We start from the raw sequence: 23752 nt of genomic DNA on the forward strand, positions 1-23752 counted from the left end.
TTTCCAATCTGATTTGGAAATAATAATGATAAAAAAAAAGATTTGGAATTGATTTGGACATCAGACTCTGTGAACCGCAGTCTCTACATTTTCTACAGAATATTAAATGAGTGACTGACAGTCAGGGGGGAGGAAACAACCTTTTGATGCCAAGTTGGATTTATTTAGTTGAAAGGATATAGTAACACTGCTCACTCTTTAATAACTTAAGGATATAGTAACACTGCTCACTCTTTAATAACTTAAGGATATAGTAACACTGCTCACTCTTTAATAACTTAAGGATATAGTAACACTGCTCACTCTTTAATAACTTAAGGATATAGTAACACTGCTCACTCTTTAATAACTTAAGGATATAGTAACACTGCTCACTCTTTAATAACTTAAGGATATAGTAACACTGCTCACTCTTTAATAACTTAAGGATATAGTAACACTGCTCACTCTTTAATAACTTAAGGATATAGTAACACTGCTCACTCTTTAATAACTTAAGGATATAGTAACACTGCTCACTCTTTAATAACTTAAGGATATAGTAACACTGCTCACTCTTTAATAACTTAAGGATATAGTAACACTGCTCACTCTTTAATAACTTAAGGATATAGTAACACTGCTCACTCTTTAATAACTTAAGGATATAGTAACACTGCTCACTCTTTAATAACTTAAGGATATAGTAACACTGCTCACTCTTTAATAACTTAAGGATATAGTAACACTGCTCACTCTTTAATAACTTAAGGATATAGTAACTCTGCTCAGTCTTCGCACAAAAAAAACTGGAAACTGGAAAGTTATTAAAAAATAAATCACATGGTATAGTTTCCAGTCATTGAATTTCCAGTTTCAGTGAGTCTGTGTCCACAATAGCCTTGTTCCTGGCTGACACAAGTGGAATCTGCCTTATGGACTTAATCTGTTGAAGCCAATCCACCTCAAGGGCTAGTTCAGACTAGTCTGGCCATTCATCTCTGATTTCTCTTATAATCAAATTGCGATGCCTAAACAACAACAACAACAACAACAACAACAACAACAACAATAATAATAATAATAATAATAATAATAATAATAATAATAATAATAATAATAATATGGTGACTTATCTCTACCAGATTTTTGGTCCTATTATTTAGCGTACCAAATGAGAGCACTTAGGACTTGGATGGATAGTGACTCCCCTGTGCCATGGCGAGCTTTGGAAAGGAATATTATTTATCCAATACGTCTACTCTTTACAGGAATATCCAAGAAAGTTCTGGAAAAGTTTGGTCCGATCATAAGCCACTCTATTAAAATTTGGAAAATGGCAGAAAAATTATGGGTGTTTCAGTTCCCTATAGTGATTCTATCCCCATCTGGCACAATAATAATATTTGTACTGGTAATAAACCGTTTGTTTCCAAATCCTGGGTTGAATGTGGCATTTACACGTTAAAAGATCTATACAATGATTATGGACTCAAATCATTTCAAATCTTAACCCTACAGTTATCTGGTTTATCACCTTATCTGGTTTATCACCTTTACCTTATCATCAGTTGTCCTGTTTGTGTTTGAAATATAAAGCCATTTATGTGACCTTGAAAACTATTCAAAAGTCTGCTTTATGTACCAGTCTCCTGTATCTTCAATGTTATTTTAGGTACTTTTAATGTAAGGTCAGGGTGTTTAATTTGAGACATAGCACTTAATCACATGAATCATGAAGATGATGAAAACTGTTGCTGTACATGAAATCTCTAAATATTCCACAGTTTGACTTGGAAACAAGGTGAACAGGGAAGTTTTGGCTCTGATGTGCTATGCTATAAAGTAAGGTATGACTGAGTGAGCCATTATGTTTCCTCATTGGTTACTAGCACTATTGTTGTATTTTTTATTGGCTTTAATGCAAATATTGAATTCCAGTCTGTGGCTCAGTGAAAAGGTCTATCAGGTTCTTCTTCATGCGTATGTGAGAACACCATTACCAGGGAATCTTACCAAGCAGCAGTTATTTGTTGACACAAGTGTGGGACTTTTGAATAATTCTGCAGTTTTCAGGTAGGTTGAAAGTCAAGAGCGATATGGGTTTGTTTTTCATTTTTTGCTATTTATTTAGATCTTAAACTCCACTGGCAAGGAAGAGCTAAACTGGAAAATTATAATGGTTTTAGGGAGTATTAGGGAGTAAAAAGTTTTATTGCTTAAATATTTGAAAATACCTACTACATAACTACTACATATCAATAACTACTATTATTAATTGTTAGTTATTATATATATTATTATAAATCTTCTGTCAACTGAGACATTCGTTTAGATCGGCTTGTCTCAAAATTTCTTTTGTCGTAATGGACTATGACTATTTATGACTTTGTGTTACATTGCGTCGTGTATATTTCATGTTCTTTAATTTTTGCAATCAATATAAATTGACTGATTTTCAGAAAAATTTCTTGATGGTACAGGTATTCTTAGTCCCTGATCTAGTAAACTAGCATGAAGATGTGCTTTTGATAGACACACTTCTGTAGTCTCTATGTATAAGGGTGTTTACAAAATTCTGTAAAAATAATAAAAATAAATTTAAACTGTGTATTCCATTTAAATGTGCATTATTCATACAAATTATAGTTTTTGAAGATTTAAAGTCAATTAAGTCAAGGTTAATTTTGGTTAGTCTTCTTATGCATGCATTTAGATACTCAGGAACACAATTTGGAAAAGTTTTTCCAAATTTACTAGATTTATTTGAACACCCACATTCTATTAAACCATCTTTATAAATGAATCCAAATATTTAGTGCTTATAAATAGTTTGCCTAAGCAGAACTGTAATGGCATAAACCTGTCAAAGCCTAACCCTAAAGTGTTGTGCTATGATAATGTCTAGATTTGATTGTTCTTGAAAACATGTGGTCTGAACTTCAGAGTTCGCATTCCTGAGCACTCAAACTTGCTTGACTTTTTAGTAAACACAGAGCGAGAGTAGAAGATTGCAGCATTGTGGTTAAATCTTGTCTCATTCCTTTTGGTAAACATCTTTGATCCTCCTATACATTTTCATAATCACTTATTTTATAAACAAATATTGTGGGGTACACTTTTATAGGGATGATTATTTGCACAATTGCTCTGGCCACATAAAGAAGGCGAGTAGCATATACTTGTTAAAACTGAATAATATTTGGGATGGGTAATACTATAGATATTTAAAAATCTGATACTAATTTATATTTTGTTATTGTACTTTCTGAGACAATTTCTATGCTATAATTGATCAAATCTATAAAGGTATTATTAGTACTGTAGGTTTGTATTAATAATAGTTTTGTTTCAATCTACAGGGGTCAGACTGGACTCTGGCTTAAAATGCCATACACAAAGATGAAACTGTTTATTTTCCTTATCATTTTTGGTGTTCTGACTGGCATCTTGATTTCAAAATGGAAGCATATTCTTAGCCTGACCGATGTTTATATCACCAGAAATCTATATGCAGACACACCATTGCCTACAAGCAATAATTCAGATGTACACAATGTCCCAAAATCTCTGAATTCTATATTCCCTATTAAAAACACAAGCCATTTTGCAGTGTCTGCATTCATTGATCACAGGCTCAATAAAGCTATTCAAGTTATCAGCATAATCAAAAGAAACAGTACACAGCAACTTTACTGCATTTACTGCAACAAAAGCCAAGATTGCGAGTTTACTGCAGCTGAAATTGAGATACACACGGATCATTTTGGCTTCCCATTTGGTGCTTCAGATGTGCTGTGCCAGGGCAAACACACCCAGCATGCAACCCACGTCGCCATTTCAGCTGATGAACACACAGACATTAATAACCTAGACTTCCTGCCAGTAAAGAACAGAATGAAAGAAGATTCTTTCAAGTACAACTTCACCATCTGTATATCCAGCCTTTTTGGAAACTACAATAATGTTCTGCAGTTTGCTCAAACCATGGAGATGTACAAGCTTCTTGGTGTACAACGCGTGGTAATCTACAACACCAGCTGTGGTCCTGACTTGGAGAAGCTCCTACAGCACTATGAGAAAGCAGGATTTCTAGAGATTGTGCCATGGCCTATTGACCAGTTCCTTAAGCCATCTGCAGGATGGAATATTAAATTTCATAAAGGGGACATCCAGTACTATGGCCAGTTGGTAACACTCAATGAGTGCATTTACAGACACATGTATCAGTCCAAATATGTCCTGTTGAATGACATTGACGAGATCATCATGCCTTATAAGTATGCTAACCTTGCATTATTGATGGAGGCTCTGCAACAGGAACATAAAGAGGTGACTGTATTTCTCATAGAAAACCACATTTTCCCCAAGACTCAGTTTGAAGAAACTGGTAAGTTTCACCAGCCAGAATGGAAAAGTATTCCTGGCATCAATATCATGGAACACATTTACAGAGAACCAGATAGAAAGAACATCTACAACCCCACAAAGATGATCATTAACCCTAGGAATGTAATACAAACCTCAGTGCATTCTAGCCTGAAACACATTGGACGGGTCTATAAAGTTCCTTTCGATGTGTGTCGGATTGTTCATGTGAGAATACCATTACAAGGAAGTCTTACCAAGGAGCAGTTATTTGTTGACACACGAGTGTGGGACTTTGATCAAGAACTGATACCAAATGTGAATAGAGCCCTACAGTTATCTGGTTTATTGAAAAGTCAATAATAATGTTCTTTTTTGTTAGTTTGTATTTGTGTGCTGAAAAAATAAAGAAAATTAAAAAAAATTCTAGCAAGGGAATAAATTTGTAGAATTTCATTAAATAATTATCAGAACGGTTATGCCGTTTTTAACATTACATTGCTGGATACTAGTTTATATGAGTTAATTATGCTGATGCTGTGTGGGCAGAGTTACATTAATATTTGTTGCCTGACCTCATTTAAGATCACCATCCACTACACTGGGAACATGTACAACTGCACATTCATGCAGTTATCTAATTAGTCAATCCGATCCAGTTACAACAAATATCAGACTGAGGAAAAAGTGCAATCTCTGTAACTGAATATGGTATGTTGGTACCAGATGGCCTGGTATTTCTGAAACTGTTAATCTCCAGTTAATTTCCAATCTGATTTGGAAATAATAATGATAAAAAAAAAGATTTGGAATTGATTTGGACATCAGACTCTGTGAACCGCAGTCTCTACATTTTCTACAGAATATTAAATGAGTGACTGACAGTCAGGGGGGAGGAAACAACCTTTTGATGCCAAGTTGGATTTATTTAGTTGAAAGGATATAGTAACACTGCTCACTCTTTAATAACTTAAGGATATAGTAACACTGCTCACTCTTTAATAACTTAAGGATATAGTAACACTGCTCACTCTTTAATAACTTAAGGATATAGTAACTCTGCTCAGTCTTTGCACAAAAAAAACTGGAAACTGGAAAGTTATTTAAAAATAAATCACATGGTATAGTTTCCAGTCATTGAATTTCCAGTTTCAGTGAGTCTGTGTCCACAATAGCCTTGTTCCTGGCTGACACAAGTGGAATCTGCCTTATGGACTTAATCTGTTGAAGCCAATCCACCTCAAGGGCTAGTTCAGACTAGTCTGGCCATTCATCTCTGATTTCTCTTATAATCAAATTGCGATGCCTAAACAACAACAACAACAACAACAACAACAACAACAACAACAACAATAATAATAATAATAATAATAATAATAATAATAATAATATGGTGACTTATCTCTACCAGATTTTTGGTCCTATTATTTAGCGTACCAAATGAGAGCACTTAGGACTTGGATGGATAGTGACTCCCCTGTGCCATGGCGAGCTTTGGAAAGGAATATTATTTATCCAATACGTCTACTCTTTACAGGAATATCCAAGAAAGTTCTGGAAAAGTTTGGTCCGATCATAAGCCACTCTATTAAAATTTGGAAAATAGCAGAAAAATTATGGGTGTTTCAGTTCCCTATAGTGATTCTATCCCCATCTGGCACAATAATAATATTTGTACTGGTAATAAACCGTTTGTTTCCAAATCCTGGGTTGAATGTGGCATTTACACGTTAAAAGATCTATACAATGATTATGGACTCAAATCATTTCAAATCTTAAAAGATGAATTTTCCTTACCAGGATTCTCATTTTTCTTATACCTGAGATTAAGATCTGCGTTGAAAACTTATGGCGTACCAATGTTGACTAAAATATCTCCTCATCCTATGATAAAATGGACAGACTATAATATGCATTCTAGAGGCACTGTGAGCAGAATTTATAAATCACTTGTGGTACAACAATACTCAAACATTCTTATTGAGGGCTTTTGGGAGAGGGAACTTAACGCTGTGATCAATTGGGATACAGTCTGGGGGAACTGTTTTGCTACCTCAAAAAACCCAGCTCACCAAATGACTCATTATAAGCTAATTTGTAAGGCATATGTCACTCCCTACCTATTATATAAAATGAAAAGAAAGTCTGACCCCTTTTGTCATTTATGTAGCAGTGCAAGGTACATATTTACATATGTTCTGGGAATGTCCTCAAATTGAAATGTTGTGGTCCTCGGTTTGGGATATATTGACTGATCTTACAAGGACTCAAATTAAAAAGGACCCATTGCTTTTCGTCTTGATGGATGATTCCTCACTGTCACTGTCTGCAAATCAAAAAAGGATTCTGTTCATTGCTCTTACTGCTGCAAAAAAGGTTATCCTGAAATTGTGGAGAAATCCAGCTATCCCAGCTATACATACCTGGATGTCCTATTTGCTAGACATTGCTTTTTTGGAGTGTTCTACAGCCAAAGTGCATGGCGCCAACAGAAGGACAATACAATTTTGGTTGGACCTTATTGAGATTCTATCAGACCTAATGAAAGATATACTTCTTTTCCCTGTTTATGTTTATATGTGCATGTATATATATATATATATATACATATATATATAAAATGTATGGGGTGTATGTATGTACATGTATATGTGTATCTGTATCTATATATATATGTAACATGGGCGGATCTTGGGCTCTGTTGTAAATAGTTGTAATCAAAAATGCTTCCGAAATAAAGAATAAAAAAATAAAAAAATAAAAACATAATAATAATAATAATAATAATAATAATAATAATAATAATAACAATAATAATGACAATAACAATAATAATAATTTTTACATGCTTTTTTCATCATTTTTTTCATTCATCTGAAATGCAATGATCTTTTTATACTTTTTGAATGGTAGGGCTGAAGTAAATTGTGACTATGATTAACATTTTAAATTTTAATGTAGCTTTCTTAATAGCAGTGGCGGGCCGTGCATTTCACACCTAGGCTTTCACTGGCCTTCACCAAATGGAATTCTTCTCCTCTGTCAGCCATTGTGAGTTAATATATATTTATTTTATTTAGTTTGTGTGGTTCGCTGCCTCTGACTACTCCAATTATCCAATCAAAGGACAGGAAATTACTGATGTAATTGTATGCCTGCTAGATGGCCCCTGTGATGCCAACTCGAAATCTGATTGGTCAATGTAAAAATTTAATTGCCACTTATTTTAAGCTATGGGTGCCTGCACTATTGATTCTGAAGGCCTTAAGGCAGATTTCTTTCACCCTAGCAACACAAGATGTAATCATGAAATATGATTGGATAAATACTCTTATCATAAATATACACTACTGGAAGCAGCACAAACAGGAGAAAAGCTATGCAGTGTAGAGAATAGACTATTGGGAATAATTTAATACACATTCATGGAAAAATATATTAAATATATTAAAAATGCAAGTCAGTGATTCAGATCACTGCTGTTTGGGCCAGCAGAGTGTCAGGAACAGCTGGACAGTTCCCTGCCAGACCCAGAGAGGGCGCTGGCAGGTGAACCTTGGAAGCCTGCTTCTTTGTGTGTCTTTTGTTACGCCCTTCCTATTGTTCCTATCCTGATTGTGTCACCTGTATCCCATTAGCCCTAATGTCTACCCCTATAAATAGGGATCATTGTGTTTGTGTCCTTGTCCATGATTGTTATCTGTATCGTGGGTTCTGTTGGGGTTTTGTTTGCTAGGTTCCATGTCCAAGCTAAGGTCTAGGTTTTGTTTGCTATGTTCCATGTCCAAGGTAAGGTCTAGGTTTTGTTTAGTTTAGTTTAGTTAACCACGCCATGTCTTGTGTTACGTTTGTTTCCCTATGTCGCGTCTTAAATGTAATAAAAGCAGTGCTTCGCTGAATCCTGCGCATGGGTCTCATTACACCGTGTGCTGGCGTGTGCACACACACCACGGGTGTCTGGGGTTGAGCCCCGCATAGGGCGGGGGTCCCAGACGTTACAGAATCATGGACCATCTCTGAGACCCAGTGGGATTCCCAGCTAGTTCCTGTCTTAGGTAAGGATTTGCAGTCTGCTGGCTAGAGCCCTGGATAACCGGTGGATGGCATCCGGCGGATCCTTTTCCCCGTTTCCCCAGGGAGGTGTCCCCATCTTCATTATGGTCGAGGACGTCGCTCCCCCAGGGAATTTACAAGGAGGACGTCGCTCGACTTCAGGCCATGGGGGACACCCCCTTTTTATCGGTCCCACTGGAGGCGGGCTTCCACCACCTTGTCAGCCGGGGACGCCGCTCCGCGATGGAGTTTCCGTGGAGGACGTCGCTCAGCACCACGGGTGGAAGACGCTTCCCTCCCGTTTCTTTCCAGGGCCGGATGTCAACTTACCCCTGGGATCTGGGGCATCGCCGTAGACTGCATTTATGAACTACATCAGGCCTTGCATCTCCCCTCTATGAACTACATCTTCCGCCTACTCCTGAGGCGTCCCCTAGGCGGCGGTTGGGTGCTTCGGGAGCTGCGCCTTAGAGGAGGGGGTTATGTCAGGAACAGCTGGACAGTTCCCTGCCAGGCCCAGAGAGGGCGCTGGCAGGTGAACCTTGGAAGCCCGCTTCTTTGTGTGTCTTTTGTTACGCCCTTCCTATTGTTCCTATCCTGATTGTCACCTGTATCCCATTAGCCCTAATGTCTACCCCTATAAATAGGGATCCTTGTTTGTGTCCTTGTCCGTGGTTTCTGTTGGGGTTTTGTTTGCTAGGTTCCATGTCCAAGCTAAGGTCTAGGTTTTGTTTTTGTTTAGTTAACCACACCATGTCTTGTTACATTTGTTTCCCTATGTCGCATCTTAAATGTAATAAAAGCAGTGCTTCGCTGAATCCTGCGCATGGGTCTCATTACACCGTGTGCTGGCATGCGCACACACACCACGGGCGTCTGGGGTCGAGCCCCGCATAGGGTGGGGGTCCCAGACGTTACACAGAGAAGGCCTTGCTGGCCCTGACGGCCCACCATTGCTTAATAGTATAAGCAATATTTGGCATTTTAAATTACATTTAAATGTTTAAATGTCAAAATATTTTAAATGTGTTGTGATAAATATGCTGTGTACTTACACTTCAAAAAAATTGGTTAATATGACAAGATGGTAACAATGGTAAAAATGTATATACCTTTAGTTCTTAATATTGTTTTGCCCCCTTTAGCATCAATGATGGCATGCAGTCTCTTGTAGTAATTATGCATGAGGTCCTTTAATTCTCTCAGGTGGTATAGCTGGCCATTCTTTTTGGCAAGATCTCCCCAAAGTGCTTCAATGATATTGAGGTCAGGAGACTGTGATAGACACTCGAGAACTTTCACCTTTTTTTTTTTTTGCTGTAGCCATTGGAGGGTCAACTTGGCCTTGTGCTTTGGATCATTGTCATGTTGGAACATCCAAGAGCGTCCCATGCGCAGCTTTCATGCTGTAGAATGCAAATTGTCTGCCAGTATTTTCTGATAACATGCTGCATTCATCTTGCCATCAATTTTGACTAAATTCCCTATGCCACTGGAGCTCACACAGCTTCAAAACATAAGACATCCACTACCATGCTTTACAGTGGGGATGGTGTACTTTTCACTGCAGGCCTTGTTGACTGAAATCTTTCTTGGTCTACCTGACTATGACTTATCAACAGAACCTCTTATTTTCCACCTCTTTATCAGAGTTTGAACAGTACTGACTGGTATTTTCAAGTGTTGAGATCTTTTTATATCCTTTTCCTGCTCTATGAAGTTCAACTACCTTATTAAACAGGTCTATTGGCAGTTCTTCCCCATGGTACAGTAACCAGCCAAGTCAGTGCATCACCACATGAGCTTAAAAACTCACTGACTATTTATGCTACACTAATTACAATGAGTAACAAGTGTGGAAACAAGTGTGCCTTTAATAGGCATTTAAACCTCTGTGTGTCAACCTGTGTGTTTATAATATGGCCAAACATTCAAGGATATGTAAACCTTTGATCAGGGTTGTTTGGGTGATTTCAGTTATCATTAGGTTTTAAAAAGGAGTCAAACAACTATGTGGTAATTAATGACATCACGTGAGTTTAATATAATTAAGTTTCAGTTACTGTTCACATGTAAAATAACTATTATTCATTTTTTATGCTGAGAATTAAGAAAAGGTGTGATATCTGTGTGATATCTGTAACTCTGCTGGATGTTGTTTTAAGTATTTCTGAACCTGCAAAACAGTCTCTAAACATTCTAAAGTTTGTTTTGGAAACAAAAAAAAATCATTGAATTTTTGCCTCTGATGTGCCATAATGAGAAATACTCCCCTAAATATTTAACCCACACATTTTGAATAGTAAAAAAATATTCAGGTATTGAAATCAAGTGCAATTACCATTGGTCCCATGGTATCTGCTGTCATACTTCATGCTGCCTCCATGCTGTGGTTGGTAGCACTAGGTATATGTGTTTAGTTTTGTTTTGCTGCTAGATCATACATTCTACTGGCAAGGAAGATCTTATGACCAGTCTGTCAACAAAGTGGATGAGGTGCTAAATTGTACACGAATGAGGAAGTAAAAAAAAAGTTTATTGCTTTAATGTTAGAAAATAACTAAAGCATATCAGCTGCTGTTGTCAAGTAGCATATGAAAGAATGTATCTTGGTTGATTCTTTAGTGTGTGAAATATGCAAGGTTTTAAGCAAGTTATACTGAAACACAAGATGTTCCTATGTGATATTTATGTCGACAATTAAAAAAAAAGGTTTTTTATTTACTTAAATACAAAGGAATTCTTGTTATAATGTTATTTATTGGCCACTGAATATACTGTATATTTTACACCAAAATAACATCTTTAATCCTTAATGAAAACGGTTTTAATAACCATAAGTGCTCAAATGTCTTCTAACATAGACTTTATAGTTTGAGAGTAGTAAGTTGTAGTAAGTCACTCCGGATAAGGGCATCTGCCAAATTCTGTAAATGTAACTGTCAGTATGGCATTAATTGTTTTGGCAAAATATTGTTACTGTAGTGGTACAAGCCATTTCATGTATGTATATATATGTATGTGTGTGTGTTTATTTTTTGTTATTATTATTAATGTATCTCTCTTTTGTGAAGTACACTGATGCATAGGTTAACATCACTTTAACCTGTAATACCGGCGGGAGGTGCTAGGAGGGGGCGGGGGGATAGTGAGCAGCAGGAGAGCCTCACCTGTAGATGAAGTCACACCCTGCCAAGTCATTACATCACAAGGCAAAACTCATTTGTTTCTTGTGTTTTATTGTTGTTTCAGGTGAGCAAGTGATGTCATCGCACCTTATGTTTACAGAATGATTATTGAATGTTTATTTAGTAATTCGCTGTGTTAGTTTTAATGCACTTTTGTTATTAAACCGTTAATAGAAGTGGATACATCGGCGCACATGTGGTGGGAATGTAGCCGAATTGGCTATGCTAGCGGAAACCACGCGGGTTGCGGCGACATAACAGAATAATTGTAGTAAATTAAAATGTGTTCGAGATACTTTATTAAGATAGAGCAATGATAGTTTATTAAGACGTTTGTATTTTGTTACGTTGGTTATCAGTATTATGTTGATAAGATACCAATATTATGTTTATATAAGGAAGTTATATGTAATTAAATGCTTATACGTTTGTGTAACTGTTTGCACATTTATACATGCCTAAGTTTATTGAGAATTATTGCATAACCTGGTACACTTTATGTATGCATGTTTGTTTAAGGATTATTGTTTAATTATTATAATATTATTGTAAAGAAGTTATAGTGTTTTTGTTATAAGTTAAAGCTATTTTTCCTTGTGTATCGTGTCTACACCAGTAGATGAAGTCACACCCTGCCAAGTCATTACAACACACGGCAAAACTCATTTGTTTCTTGTGTGTTTTAGTGTTGTTTCAGAGTGTGACCACAATAAACATAACCAATGTGCCACCGGAAAAGTCTGTTAATTGTGTGTGTGCAACATAACCAATATTATATATTATACATTATTTAATATATAATAAATTATTAAAAATTATTATTATTATTATTATTATTATTATTATTATATAATATACATTATATTATATATAATGTAAAGACCAAAACAAGGAAGTACTTAGTGAAACTGGTGGTGCTCTGGAATTCTTCACAGGTTCTAATTACTTAACTGACATCATAATCATTTAATTATTCACACTGCATAAAAAGTGTGATTTTCGTCACAGTGTTAACAACACTGTAAAGTGCCACAGAATTTCAGGTTAACGACTGTTCACGGGAATGTGCAGGCAGCACAGATAATTGTCGGGAACTGCCAAAAATAGGCTGGAATAGGCTTGGCAGTTGACCACGCGAGTAAAATGTATCTTTTCCATGTTAATCAGTTTTTGTCCTGACCAGCCTAACCAGTTTTAGAAACTGTTTTTCTTTCTGCGACGTCGCGGCTGACAGCTCCGCCTATACAGAGATCTCAATGAAAGTTCTGCGCATTATTAATATTAATCATCAAACATGGATGAGGAGAGACTGATTATAGACGTTTAATAGCAGAAATATATAATAAATCCCTCAAGTTTTATAAGGAAAGCCATAAGAAGTGGAGGGGTGTATCTCTCTATGCATGTGCGCTCTTGTATGTAAGTATGTGTGTGTGGACTGCAATCTCTTCAACTGCAGTATGAGAAAGCACACAAACAGAGAAAAACTGTTATGATTGGCTGTTTTATGATTGATCGTGTTCAGTATGGACGCAAACTTCCTATTGCTGGAATCATATCATGTCGCGTCTAGTTAGACTAATTACCTTGTGTACCACTAAAAGACACAAAACATTAATAATAATAAACAAATAACTGTGTGTGTGTGTGTGTTTTAGTGGATTTTGTTTATTTTGGTATGGTTGTGTTTAATATATATATATATATATATATATATATATATATATATATATATATATATATATATATATATATACTACCAGTCAAAAGTTTGGACAGACCTTTTAATTCAATGTTTTTTGTTTAGGGATTTATTTTCTACATTCTAGAACAATACTGGAGATTTCAAAACTATGAAATAACACACATGGACTTAAGTAATCCATATGTAATGACAACAAAAAACAACAGTCAGTTGTTATTTTAAGACACGAAGGTCAGGTGTTCTGGAATAGTTCTTGCAAGAACAGTATTGTCAAGTGCATTTGCAAAACCCATCAAGCACCATGATGAAACTGGCTCACATGAAGACCATCCCAGTAAAGCAAGACCAAAACTTACCTCTGCTGCAGAGAAGTTCATTTAGAGTTGCCAGCCTCAGAAATCACCAATTATCAGCACCTCAGATTAGAGCCGTTATGAAGGCTTTACAGAGCATCAGTAGCAGACATATCTCAATATCAACTGTTCAAACGAGATTATTGTATATTTCGGCCGCCTTCAGCATTGTTTTACAATGTAGAAAGAAATAAACATCAGGAAAGACCATGGAATTAGAAGGTGTGTCCAAACTTTTGACTGGTAGTATATATATATATATATATATATATATATACATACATATATATATATATATACTGAACAAAATTATAAATGCAACACTTGTTTTTGCCCCCATTTTTGAGCTGAACTCAAAGACCTAAGACTTTTTCTATGTACACAAAAGGCCTATTTCTCTCAAATATTGTTCACAAATCTGTCTAAATCTGTGTTAGTGAGCACTTCTCCTTTGCCGAGATAATTCATTCACCTCACAGGTGTGGCATATCAAGATGCTGATTAGACAGCATGATTATTGCACAGGTGTGCCTTAGGCTGGCCACAATAAAAGGCCACTCTAAAATGTGCAGTTTTACTTATAAAGGATACATTTTTTAATCTCTGTGTTTTTATTTGTGTACCCTAATATAATTAGATAATCACAGCAATCTTTGTTACAGAGCAGTAGCAGTAGCAGAGCAAGCCATGTAATCTAGACTATTATAGCATGTTTTTGCTTGATATATGAAGGTCTATTCTCTTCTCACTGTCTCACCTTGACATTCTTCTGAGGTTCCTCAAACCACTCAAGGATTTCCTCGAACGTTGGGTGGGAGGGAGGACAACATAAGATCAGGTCACGGCAACCTGTGTATAGTGATGAGAGAGACATTTAGTCAGAAACTGTAGATCAATTTTTTTCTTGATAATCAATTAATATGATTCTTTTATTGAGTAACACAGTCTAAATACACATGTAAACTTAAAGGGTTTGGACTTTCTCACCTTCAGACAGGCCCTCAGGGAAGTGCACTGGAAGGGCACTTCCTCGCACTGGAAGGGCAGGTCTCACATGGTCAGCACACCATGCTGAACAAAAGAACTCCCAGACTCCAGACAGTAGCAGGAACACTGAAATACTCTCCCTCACATAACCACTCAGGTGGGAAGTAAGCTCTAGTTCCTGAGTGAAAAAGAGAGAAGGTGCACCATCAGCAACGTCACAAAAATCATTCTCCACTGCATTTGTTTATTCTGTCCAATGCCTATTATGTGCTTACCTGCATAATATCTGTAGGGGTTGTCCTGCACAAATCACCACAGCCAAAGTCTATAAGCTGCAGCATGTCTGTGTTGATTAGTATATTCTCTGGCTTGATGTCATGGTGCAGGACACCACAATCACAGCAGTGGTGAGCAGCCTGAACCACCTGATGCATGAATTGTTGTGCCAGTGGTTCTGACAGCCAACCATTGTGGTTTTCCTGGAATTGCCAGAGGTCTGTGCAGGGGCTGGGTCACTTTAACATCAAAATGTAGCAGTCTGACATCTTGAACCACTCGAACAGCTCCAAGACATTCTCATGCCGATTTGCCTTGGACATCATTTGCATTAATGCACTCTCCAGGGGAAGGCACTTTGTCTCTCCAGGCTGAAATATGAAAAGATATGCTTGGTTGTGGAGTGATTACATTTAAATTCTGGTAAACAGAAACGAAACAGTACAAAGGCTTGGGTTAGTAATGTCTCAGGTGTCTATTATGGATTATTCATTATTATGTTACCAGAAATAATTACATTTGTACATAATGTTTCACATAACATCTGTGCAATATCTCAAAAGTAAAGGAAGTTTACTTACAATGGTGATGAAATCTTTGTTCATTTCCTTTCCCGCATATTTAATGGCAACCTGTTCACATATACAACACATAATTATATTCTTATAGAACACCTCACTAAGACATATACAGCCCACAAGTTGTGATGCATTGTGTTGATTAGTGCAAATTAACTGTAGATGTGCAGTCCTGTTACCTGTTTTCCATTAGCCTTACAGACTCCTGCACAGACACTCCCAAAGCCTCCTTTACCCAGCAGCTCTCCTGGAGTGTACAGGGACTCAAACACCTCTGTTAAACAATCATACAATACAATACATACATAATACAATCATTCAGTAACAAATAAGAAGTGTGTTGTCAAATGTCTCAGAGTGTTGTAAGGTAAAGATGAGCACGTGCTAAAATATACATTTCCACCCTCTTTGTGTTGTCTTAACAAGAGAAATCTCAAGAAATAAATTTCTTGATGATTAATTCTTCCTATTATTCTTATTATTATTATTATTATTATTATTATTATTATTATTATTATTATTATTATTATTATTGATATACTGTAGCTTCAGTCAACTTGGCATCAAAAAGTTGTTTCCTCCCACACAAATTCACTCATTCTTTTCACTGTGTAGTGTTCATCCTGTAGAGAATGTAAAGACTGTTGTTCACTGCAGAATCTAATTTCCAAATCAATTCCAAATCTGGTTTGTCTGATTTCCAAATCAAACTCTAGATTAGACAAACTGAGACTATTGTCTCAGACTATTGACTATTGCCATATTCAAGATTTGCACTTTTTCCTCAGGCTGATACTTCATAAACCTAGATCTTATTTACTAATTAGAAAACTCCATGAATGTGCAGTTGTATAGGTTTTCCTAATGAAGTGGGTGGTGATTTAAATGAGGTGAGGAAACAAATATAAATGTAAATATGTCCACATGGCATGACATCAGAATATTTTATTCATATAAACTAATATCCAGCCATGTAATGTTAAAAACAGCGTATCAGTTCTGATAACTTTTTAATGCAACTCTACAAACTTATTCCCTTGCTAGAATTTCTTGAAATTTTCTTCAGTTTTTGAGAACACAAAAACAAACAAACAAAACCAATATTCTTGACTTTTTTTTAATAAACCAGATAACTGTAGGGTTCTATTCACATTTGGTTTCAGTTCTTGCTCAAAGTCCCATATTCGTGTGTCAACAAATAATTGCTCCTTGGTAAGACTTCCTTGTAATGGTATTGCCACATGAATATGTAAATGTGTTCCATAATATTGATACCAGGAATTCTTTTCCATTTTGGCCATTGAAACCTACCACTTTCTTCAAACATATCACCCATTCCTAATATTATTCAGTATTAATAAGTAAATGCTACTTGCCTTCATTAGATGGCCAGAATCTCAGTTACTACAGCTGAAACTGACAGCATTCTACCAATGACCTGAGGTTTAATTCCGGTACCCAGTAATTACATTTAGAAACCTAACTGGTTATCTGCTCCTGATCCAAAACATGCAAACTCATCCGTGAAACATTGTAGAGGTCATATCATGGCTTGCATGATGCTTCTGGAACAAGCTCACTAAATCTCTATTGAAGATGTATCTCATTATGATAGCAGCAGAATGAATTAAATAAACAGTCTCTATCAATTTACAGAGAAATGCATCGAATTTGGAGCAACTCCATTAAGCAGCAAGACAATGACAAAAAACACACTAGCAGTACTACAAAGGATTTCATCAGAGCGAAAAGGTGGAAGGATTTTGACACCTCGTTTACTGGGACTTGGGACTTGAGTGAGTCAAATGACTGAACTGAGTCAAGGTCATTGTTCTGGATACAACTCATGGCTTAAATGATATCTATTTTGAGCAAAAAATGGACTGGTAAGGATTTGTAAAATTCTACATAATGTATAAAATGATAAAAAGGAGGGAGAGGAAGACAAGGAAAGAGAGAAGGGGTGACGTGATGAGCAGACTGCATTTCGATTCATTCCCTTGTGTCTGTGGTGATAATCTGAGTCACGCAGGAGGCTGCAGGATAAAGGAATCTATTAACCTCGGAAACACAGTTAATTAAACAGGCCCTCCTCACTTTTGCCTGTTCATCAGATCAAAGGCAGAGGAAATGGTTTGGAAGAAAAGCGGGAGAACGAGAGAGAAAGCGAGAGAGAGAGAGAGAGAGAGAGAAAGAGAGAGAAAGAGAGAGAGTGGAAGATGATAGCCAACCCCTTATCACAAGAACACTCACAATGTCATAGGGATTTAATGGCAGACTACAACTGGGTGCCTGCCCGCTCAGCAAGTCTCCATATTTCAAACAGTGACTCTGTGAGTCAGATGAAAATGGCTGGTTTCATATAAAGCCTCGCTTTTTCTGAGAGGGTGAAGAACAGCATGGGACAGGATTAAAGAGACAGCTCTATGTTAGGATAAAAAGCCTGACTGCCTTCTCATGAGACACAGAGCAGACATGGCTGAGAGCAAGAATCTCCTCAGAGCTAGATTATTCAGTGAGCCACCAAGTGTTGGTCAACCTTGTCTGATGATAAAGGAACAAGGACACACAATCCTGTTCTTAAAGGGAAAGTCTACCCCACAACATATAAAAGATGCTTGCACTGAAGGTTTTGTGAAATGTTTTGCAATTTAGATGATAATGTAGTGATGTTTTAGTATTGTTTTCTCTTTGTATTCTTTTGATAAATATATCCTAGGAATAGTGGACACACACACATATGGGGATGTTTAAATTCGCCAATCCACAAACCTGCATACTTTCAGGAGATGAGAGGAAATGGGGAACCCAGAGAAAGGTAGATGTGGTAAAAACATGGGAAACCTGATGAAATGTTGCTGCTTGTCTGCTGGTCTAAAGCCACAGCAAGAGATTGCTAGTGCAGTATGCTCAGGATGGAACTGGGAAACATGGTACAGAGACAGAAGAACCCTGGAATTGATTATATTACTATGCCTTGCTTTAACTGCTTATGGCTGGTGAGTTATCAAGCCTGCTACAATCAACAATCAATTCAGAGTAATGATTGATCTTTGCCAAAGGTCTCTCCTTGTTTAAATATGAAAGTATGGTTTTAACTACAGAGTAGTAATAAAAAAAAGCAACAGTTCAAATAAAGGGGGCTGTTCATTTTTTTTCTGAGCATAGATAAGTGACTTCTCTGTATCTATAATAGGAGCAGCTCTTCCGGTTGTAGACATGTCAGGCTGTAAGTGACTGATCTCACTAAGAAAAACATATTCCATATCCAAGACTTGTAGCTCTTCTAATTTGAGAGACTCTATCTTCAATAATAAATCAGTTTGTAAGTCATCTTACACATGTTTTGCCTTTAATAAATCAGTGCCTGGTGCTTTCAGTAAAATAAATGAAGCTGAACTAAAGTGCAGTCCACGAACATTTAGAAGATTTTGGCTCAGTACTCAATCAAATTGCTTTTGACATGGAACAATAATCATAAAGTCATAAACAGAGCCAAAACTGTCCTGGTGTGTCATAATCAGTGTTTGGCACATGACTATTACATAATGCTTCATGAACACCAACACAACAACACGACACAAAACAGGAAAAATAATATCTGTATATATATTAAATACTCAAAATCTACAAACTCAAACTCAAATCCTTGCAATGAACAGAGAAACAAGATTTCCTGATTACTTCAAGAAAAACTTTCACACATTTTGTTAAAAATGGTAATCAGGTGTGTATCAGGTGCTTTTTATGCAAGTTTAATAACATCTTTTTGGTTAATAATGCAACATTAAAAATATTATTACTAAAATAATTACTAAAATAAAATTACACCAAAATTATTAATTTTTTTTCTTTGTAAGAGATATTTCCACTAGTTTTCATTACTAAAACATTCACATTAACTATGTGGAATTGTTGCAGAGATGTTATATATATATAGATGAAGTAAACTAGGTATATTAAATATATAAAACATTTTTTTACATTTTACTTTTGTCTTCTTGACTTATAGTTCTTATATACTCTTGTATACTAGTTCTCTCTGTCTCTGTCTCTTTCTCTCTCTCTCAGCCCAGGGGAAGACCCTTTGATAAAGTGTATTGTTCTAGAAACGGGCCATAATAGATCATGTCACACCACAGAATACTTTACCCCACCACAACACAGGAGGAAAAGTCTCACAGAGAATTGAACTGAGGAAGTCATAAGGATGCTCATAAGGATTCATATATTTATTCTTATAATCAAATAAATGAAAGGAGACAAATCAAGAATACTTACATCATACAGATGGGATAGTGATATACTGTAATCCAGGTAATGCTGCATAGCCCACGTTTCTATAAAACTTAGCAGTATACCTCATTCCTCTCCATGCATCCAACATTCATTTACCTATGTGGTTGTCCATGTTAATGTGTATATCGGCATGCTGGGAAGATTAGTCAGGAGTCTCTTGTGCTTATAGTTGCATTATGTTTAAATATTGCCTTTAAATATTTTCAGTAAAGAAACTCTCCACCCATACACGACATACATACTGCTGTGTTGGTACGAACTGTGATTTCAACTAACCCCAGCACCTTACACTATTTAAGCTCAGGCTGTCTTCTGTAAATTCATAACTAACTAATGACCTTGGAGAACTGGAAGCTGAAAGAAGACGTGGCACTGAATTTCCACAGTGCTTGATCAGCAATGCTGTCCTTATAGTGTGCACTACATGACAATTTTGAACACCTCTGAGCCTGTTTTGGATGCTGTCAAAACAGAAAGGGGTATTATAAGACTGAAGAGTATTATGCTACTTTGATGTGCTCACTAGGTGGAGTACTCATTGCTTATTATTTGATTTTTTCCTCACACCTCATGCTCTCTGAGCATTCATTGTTTATTATACTGTGCCCTCCATTATTATTCGTACCATTTGTGGAAATGAGCAAAAATGACTATATAAAAGGAATAATGCATGCAATAACACATGATGTTTTGAGCTCAAACCTACAGCGATAATTTTTTTTTTGATGTTTTAATGTTTTTAATGGGTTCTGTCACACAACAGTCTGGGCCGGAACACCAGAGGGAGCCATCGCCCGAATATTAACTATCTCTGCCCACTTCCGGTACTGAGGCATATTTAAGCAGCGCGCCACCTCTGCCTTATTGCGAAGCATTGTTTCCCATTGCGGTCCTTGCCAAGCCTTATTTCTGTGAGTTCTAGTTCCTTCGTGTATGACCTTGCCTGTTTTCCCCTTCTGACTACGATTTTCGGACTTTGTGTTTTTGGCTTTGGTATTTCTAGTGTTTGCTTTCTGGTTTTTTGACCCTCCGCCCATATTACCTCGACTACGATTTCTGCCTGCCGTCCTTAACGAAATCTGCACATGGACTCTAACACTCCGACGCCTGACGAGGCGTTACAGAATGCTTCGCCGGAAATGAGTCCAGCGGATATGTGAGCGGCGTTATGGCGACAACGAGTCCTCCTTCGTGCTTATCAAGAAGAGGTTGACTCGCTGAAAGCCGCGAATCAACAACTCCAGCAACAGCCGCGGGAACAAACAGCCGCCGCGGCATCAGCATTCCACGTACGCAGCGAACTTCCTCGTTTTGCTTTGCCCGAAAAGTTTGGATCCGCCGATCGCTGCTGGGGTTTTCTTCATCAATGCGACAACTATTTTTCTCATCAACTAGAGGCATACAGCGACGAGAGAACCAGGTGCGCGTTCATATTATCTCTGCTAACCGGTAGAGGGCTAGATTGGGCTGCAGCGGTTTGGACTCAGACCCTCAAGTCAAAGCGTCCACGGATTATTTCGCGAACTTGATCAAGGAAGTGTTTGAATACCCGGCGGGAGGCAAGGATGTGTCTGTACAGCTGCTGGAGTTGCGCCAAGGGAGGGACGCGGCCGTGGATTACGCCATTAAATTCCGCACGTTGGCCGCTCAGTCTGGATGGAATGCGACAGCTCTCATGGCGGTGTTCCGCGAGGGACTCAACCCAGAATTACAAGCGGAAATGGCCTGCCGCGACACCAGCATGACGCTGTCCCAATACATCTCCACAGCCATTCGTCTAGACAACCTGCGCCACCAACACCGACCTGCAGCCACCAGTTCACGTGCCATGCCACGTCGCATGATGGAGGTCCAACAATACACAGAGGATCTACCAGAACCTATGCAACTAGGGAGGGCTTGGGTTACCGAGGCAGAGCCTGAGCGGCGCACTAAGCTCAATCTATGCTTTTACTGCGGCAAACCAGGCCACCGTGTGCTCCGATGTCCTGAGAAGCCAGCTACATCACAGGTAGAGACTATTGAACACTTATCCAAAGTTTCTCTTCCTGCTTTCTTGCTCCTTGCTAATTCCAAATTCTGTGTCACAGCGCTGATAGACTCGGGCTCGGCGGTTAACCTCATAGACGCTAATCTGGTGCACGATCTCCACATCCCCACGGTCCCATGCATGCCCCCACTCTGTGTGACCGCCATTAACAATCAACCCATCGGAGGGGGCCTCATTTCTCATCACACACAACCCATAGATTTCCAACTCGGATTATTCCATCGTGAGCGATTATCGTTCTTTGTCATCTCTTCCCCATCTAACCCTGTAGTATTGGGCTTCCCCTGGCTGCAGCTTCATGACCCCGATATCTCCTGGAAGAACGGTGACATCCGTAGGTGGGCCCCTTTCTGTATTAAAAAACTGCTTTCAGGAACGCACTCCTCAACCATGCCTCGCTACGTCCATAGAACCAATCTAATATCGCTCCCTCAAGAATACTCCGACCTGCAGGAGGTTTTCAGTAAGGAGAATGCGACCAGGCTCCCACCACACAGACCATGGGATTGTACCATAGAACTCCTGCCCAACACCACACCACCCAAGAGTCAAGTTTACCCTCTCTCCATCCCTGAAAAAAAGGCCATGGAGGACTACATTGAAGAGGCCCTCGCTGCGGGATATATCCGACCCTCTACATCGCCGGCGGCTGCGGGGTTCTTCTTTGTGGAAAAAAAGGACGGAGGGCTCCGGCCATGCATTGACTATCGCGGTCTGAATGCCATCACAGTGCCTTACCCCTATCCACTCCCTTTAGTGCCAGCCGCCCTCGAACAGCTGCAAGGAGCTAAAATATTCACTAAGCTCGATCTGCGCAGTGCCTACAACTTGATTCGGATACGGGAAGGAGATGAATGGAAGACAGCTTTTCACACCACGAATGGACACTACGAGTACTTAGTCATGCCGTATGGACTCACCAACGCCCCAGCAGTTTTCCAATCCATGATAAATGAAGTGTTCAGAGACATGCTCCAGTCACGTTATAGCTTACATCGATGACATACTGATTTATTCCTCCAACTATGAGCAACACATTTCCCATGTTCGAGACGTACTTCACCGTCTTGCAGCCCACAACCTCTTCGTAAAATTGGAAAAGTGAGTTCCACTGTCCCTCCATAACGTTTCTGGGTTATGTGATTTCTCACAAGGGAGTAGAAATGGACCCCTCAACAGGTTCCCACTCAAATTCAATGATTTAAGTAGGGCACATTTTCTATAAAATGCTGCTTTCAGAATGATCAGCATCCATCGAGTTAATAGTTTGTGACTTATAACAGTCTCTTCCTGTAATATCTACTAAAGTTGCAAACACTTCAGAGGGTTTTGGTACAATCTAGACCATTAGTGTATTAGTGACCAGCTAGTGCAATTGTAATTAAGACACTTTTTTCCGGGGATCCCTGAAAATTTTCACATGTACCAATATCATAGTTGTAAATTGGGGATCATGCTTCCTCTAATGGTTCAGGAGACCTGTACACTACAGGGGGCTGCTGATGGATTAGATGAGAACTGCCAAGATTCTCGTGAGACGAACATTCTACTGTGAGTTATGTGCACTGGTAAACCACTGCTCATTTGATTAGCATATTCTCATTTAGCCTATTGCTCTTTTGATTAGCATATTGCTCATTTGAAAATTTGATTTGAATAAATTGATTGACAGTTGTTGGCTTTTTTATGTTTGTTTTCCCCTATACTTTTTACATTATTTTTGTCATGCAATACTAAAAAATGAACATATTACTAAAATGCACAGAATGTTTAGCTGCCTTACATATTTGGCCAAAAATAATGGATAATTTGTACTTGGCCAAATAAGTAATAATGTGGAATACTTTGACCAATAATGTATCACTGTTGTGTTTATTTTTTCCTGCTGTGTTAACTTTTAAATCAAATTAGACTGA

The 23752-nt window shown here is 37.9% G+C and overlaps 1 protein-coding gene and 1 long non-coding RNA gene across 2 annotated transcripts; one reads left to right on the top strand and one right to left on the bottom strand.

Annotated features, from left to right (window-relative positions):
• Positions 1 to 1937: 1937 nt before the first annotated feature.
• LOC131353466 (uncharacterized) lies at positions 1938 to 4735 on the top strand. The gene is made up of 2 exons (XM_058390526.1): positions 1938 to 2055; positions 3342 to 4735. Exon 2 carries the CDS (start codon positions 3367 to 3369, stop codon positions 4708 to 4710), a length of 1344 nt encoding a protein of 447 aa, XP_058246509.1. The 5' UTR covers positions 1938 to 2055; positions 3342 to 3366; the 3' UTR covers positions 4711 to 4735.
• A 10181-nt stretch (positions 4736 to 14916) lies between these two features.
• Positions 14917 to 20111, bottom strand: LOC131353303 (uncharacterized). Its single transcript, XR_009204612.1, has 4 exons — positions 19769 to 20111; positions 15667 to 15761; positions 15491 to 15541; positions 14917 to 15280 (listed from the first exon to the last, which is right to left on the bottom strand). It is a non-coding gene; the product is annotated as an uncharacterized LOC131353303 (long non-coding RNA).
• Positions 20112 to 23752: the final 3641 nt, after the last annotated feature.

Source organism: Hemibagrus wyckioides, linkage group LG05, assembly GCF_019097595.1.
Source record: "Hemibagrus wyckioides isolate EC202008001 linkage group LG05, SWU_Hwy_1.0, whole genome shotgun sequence".
NCBI lineage: Eukaryota > Metazoa > Chordata > Actinopteri > Siluriformes > Bagridae > Hemibagrus > Hemibagrus wyckioides.

Excerpts from the sequence above, each read along its gene's own strand:
- LOC131353466 (XM_058390526.1), top strand. The coding sequence starts at position 3,367 with ATGCCATACACAAAGATGAAACTGTTTATTTTCCTTATCATTTTTGGT.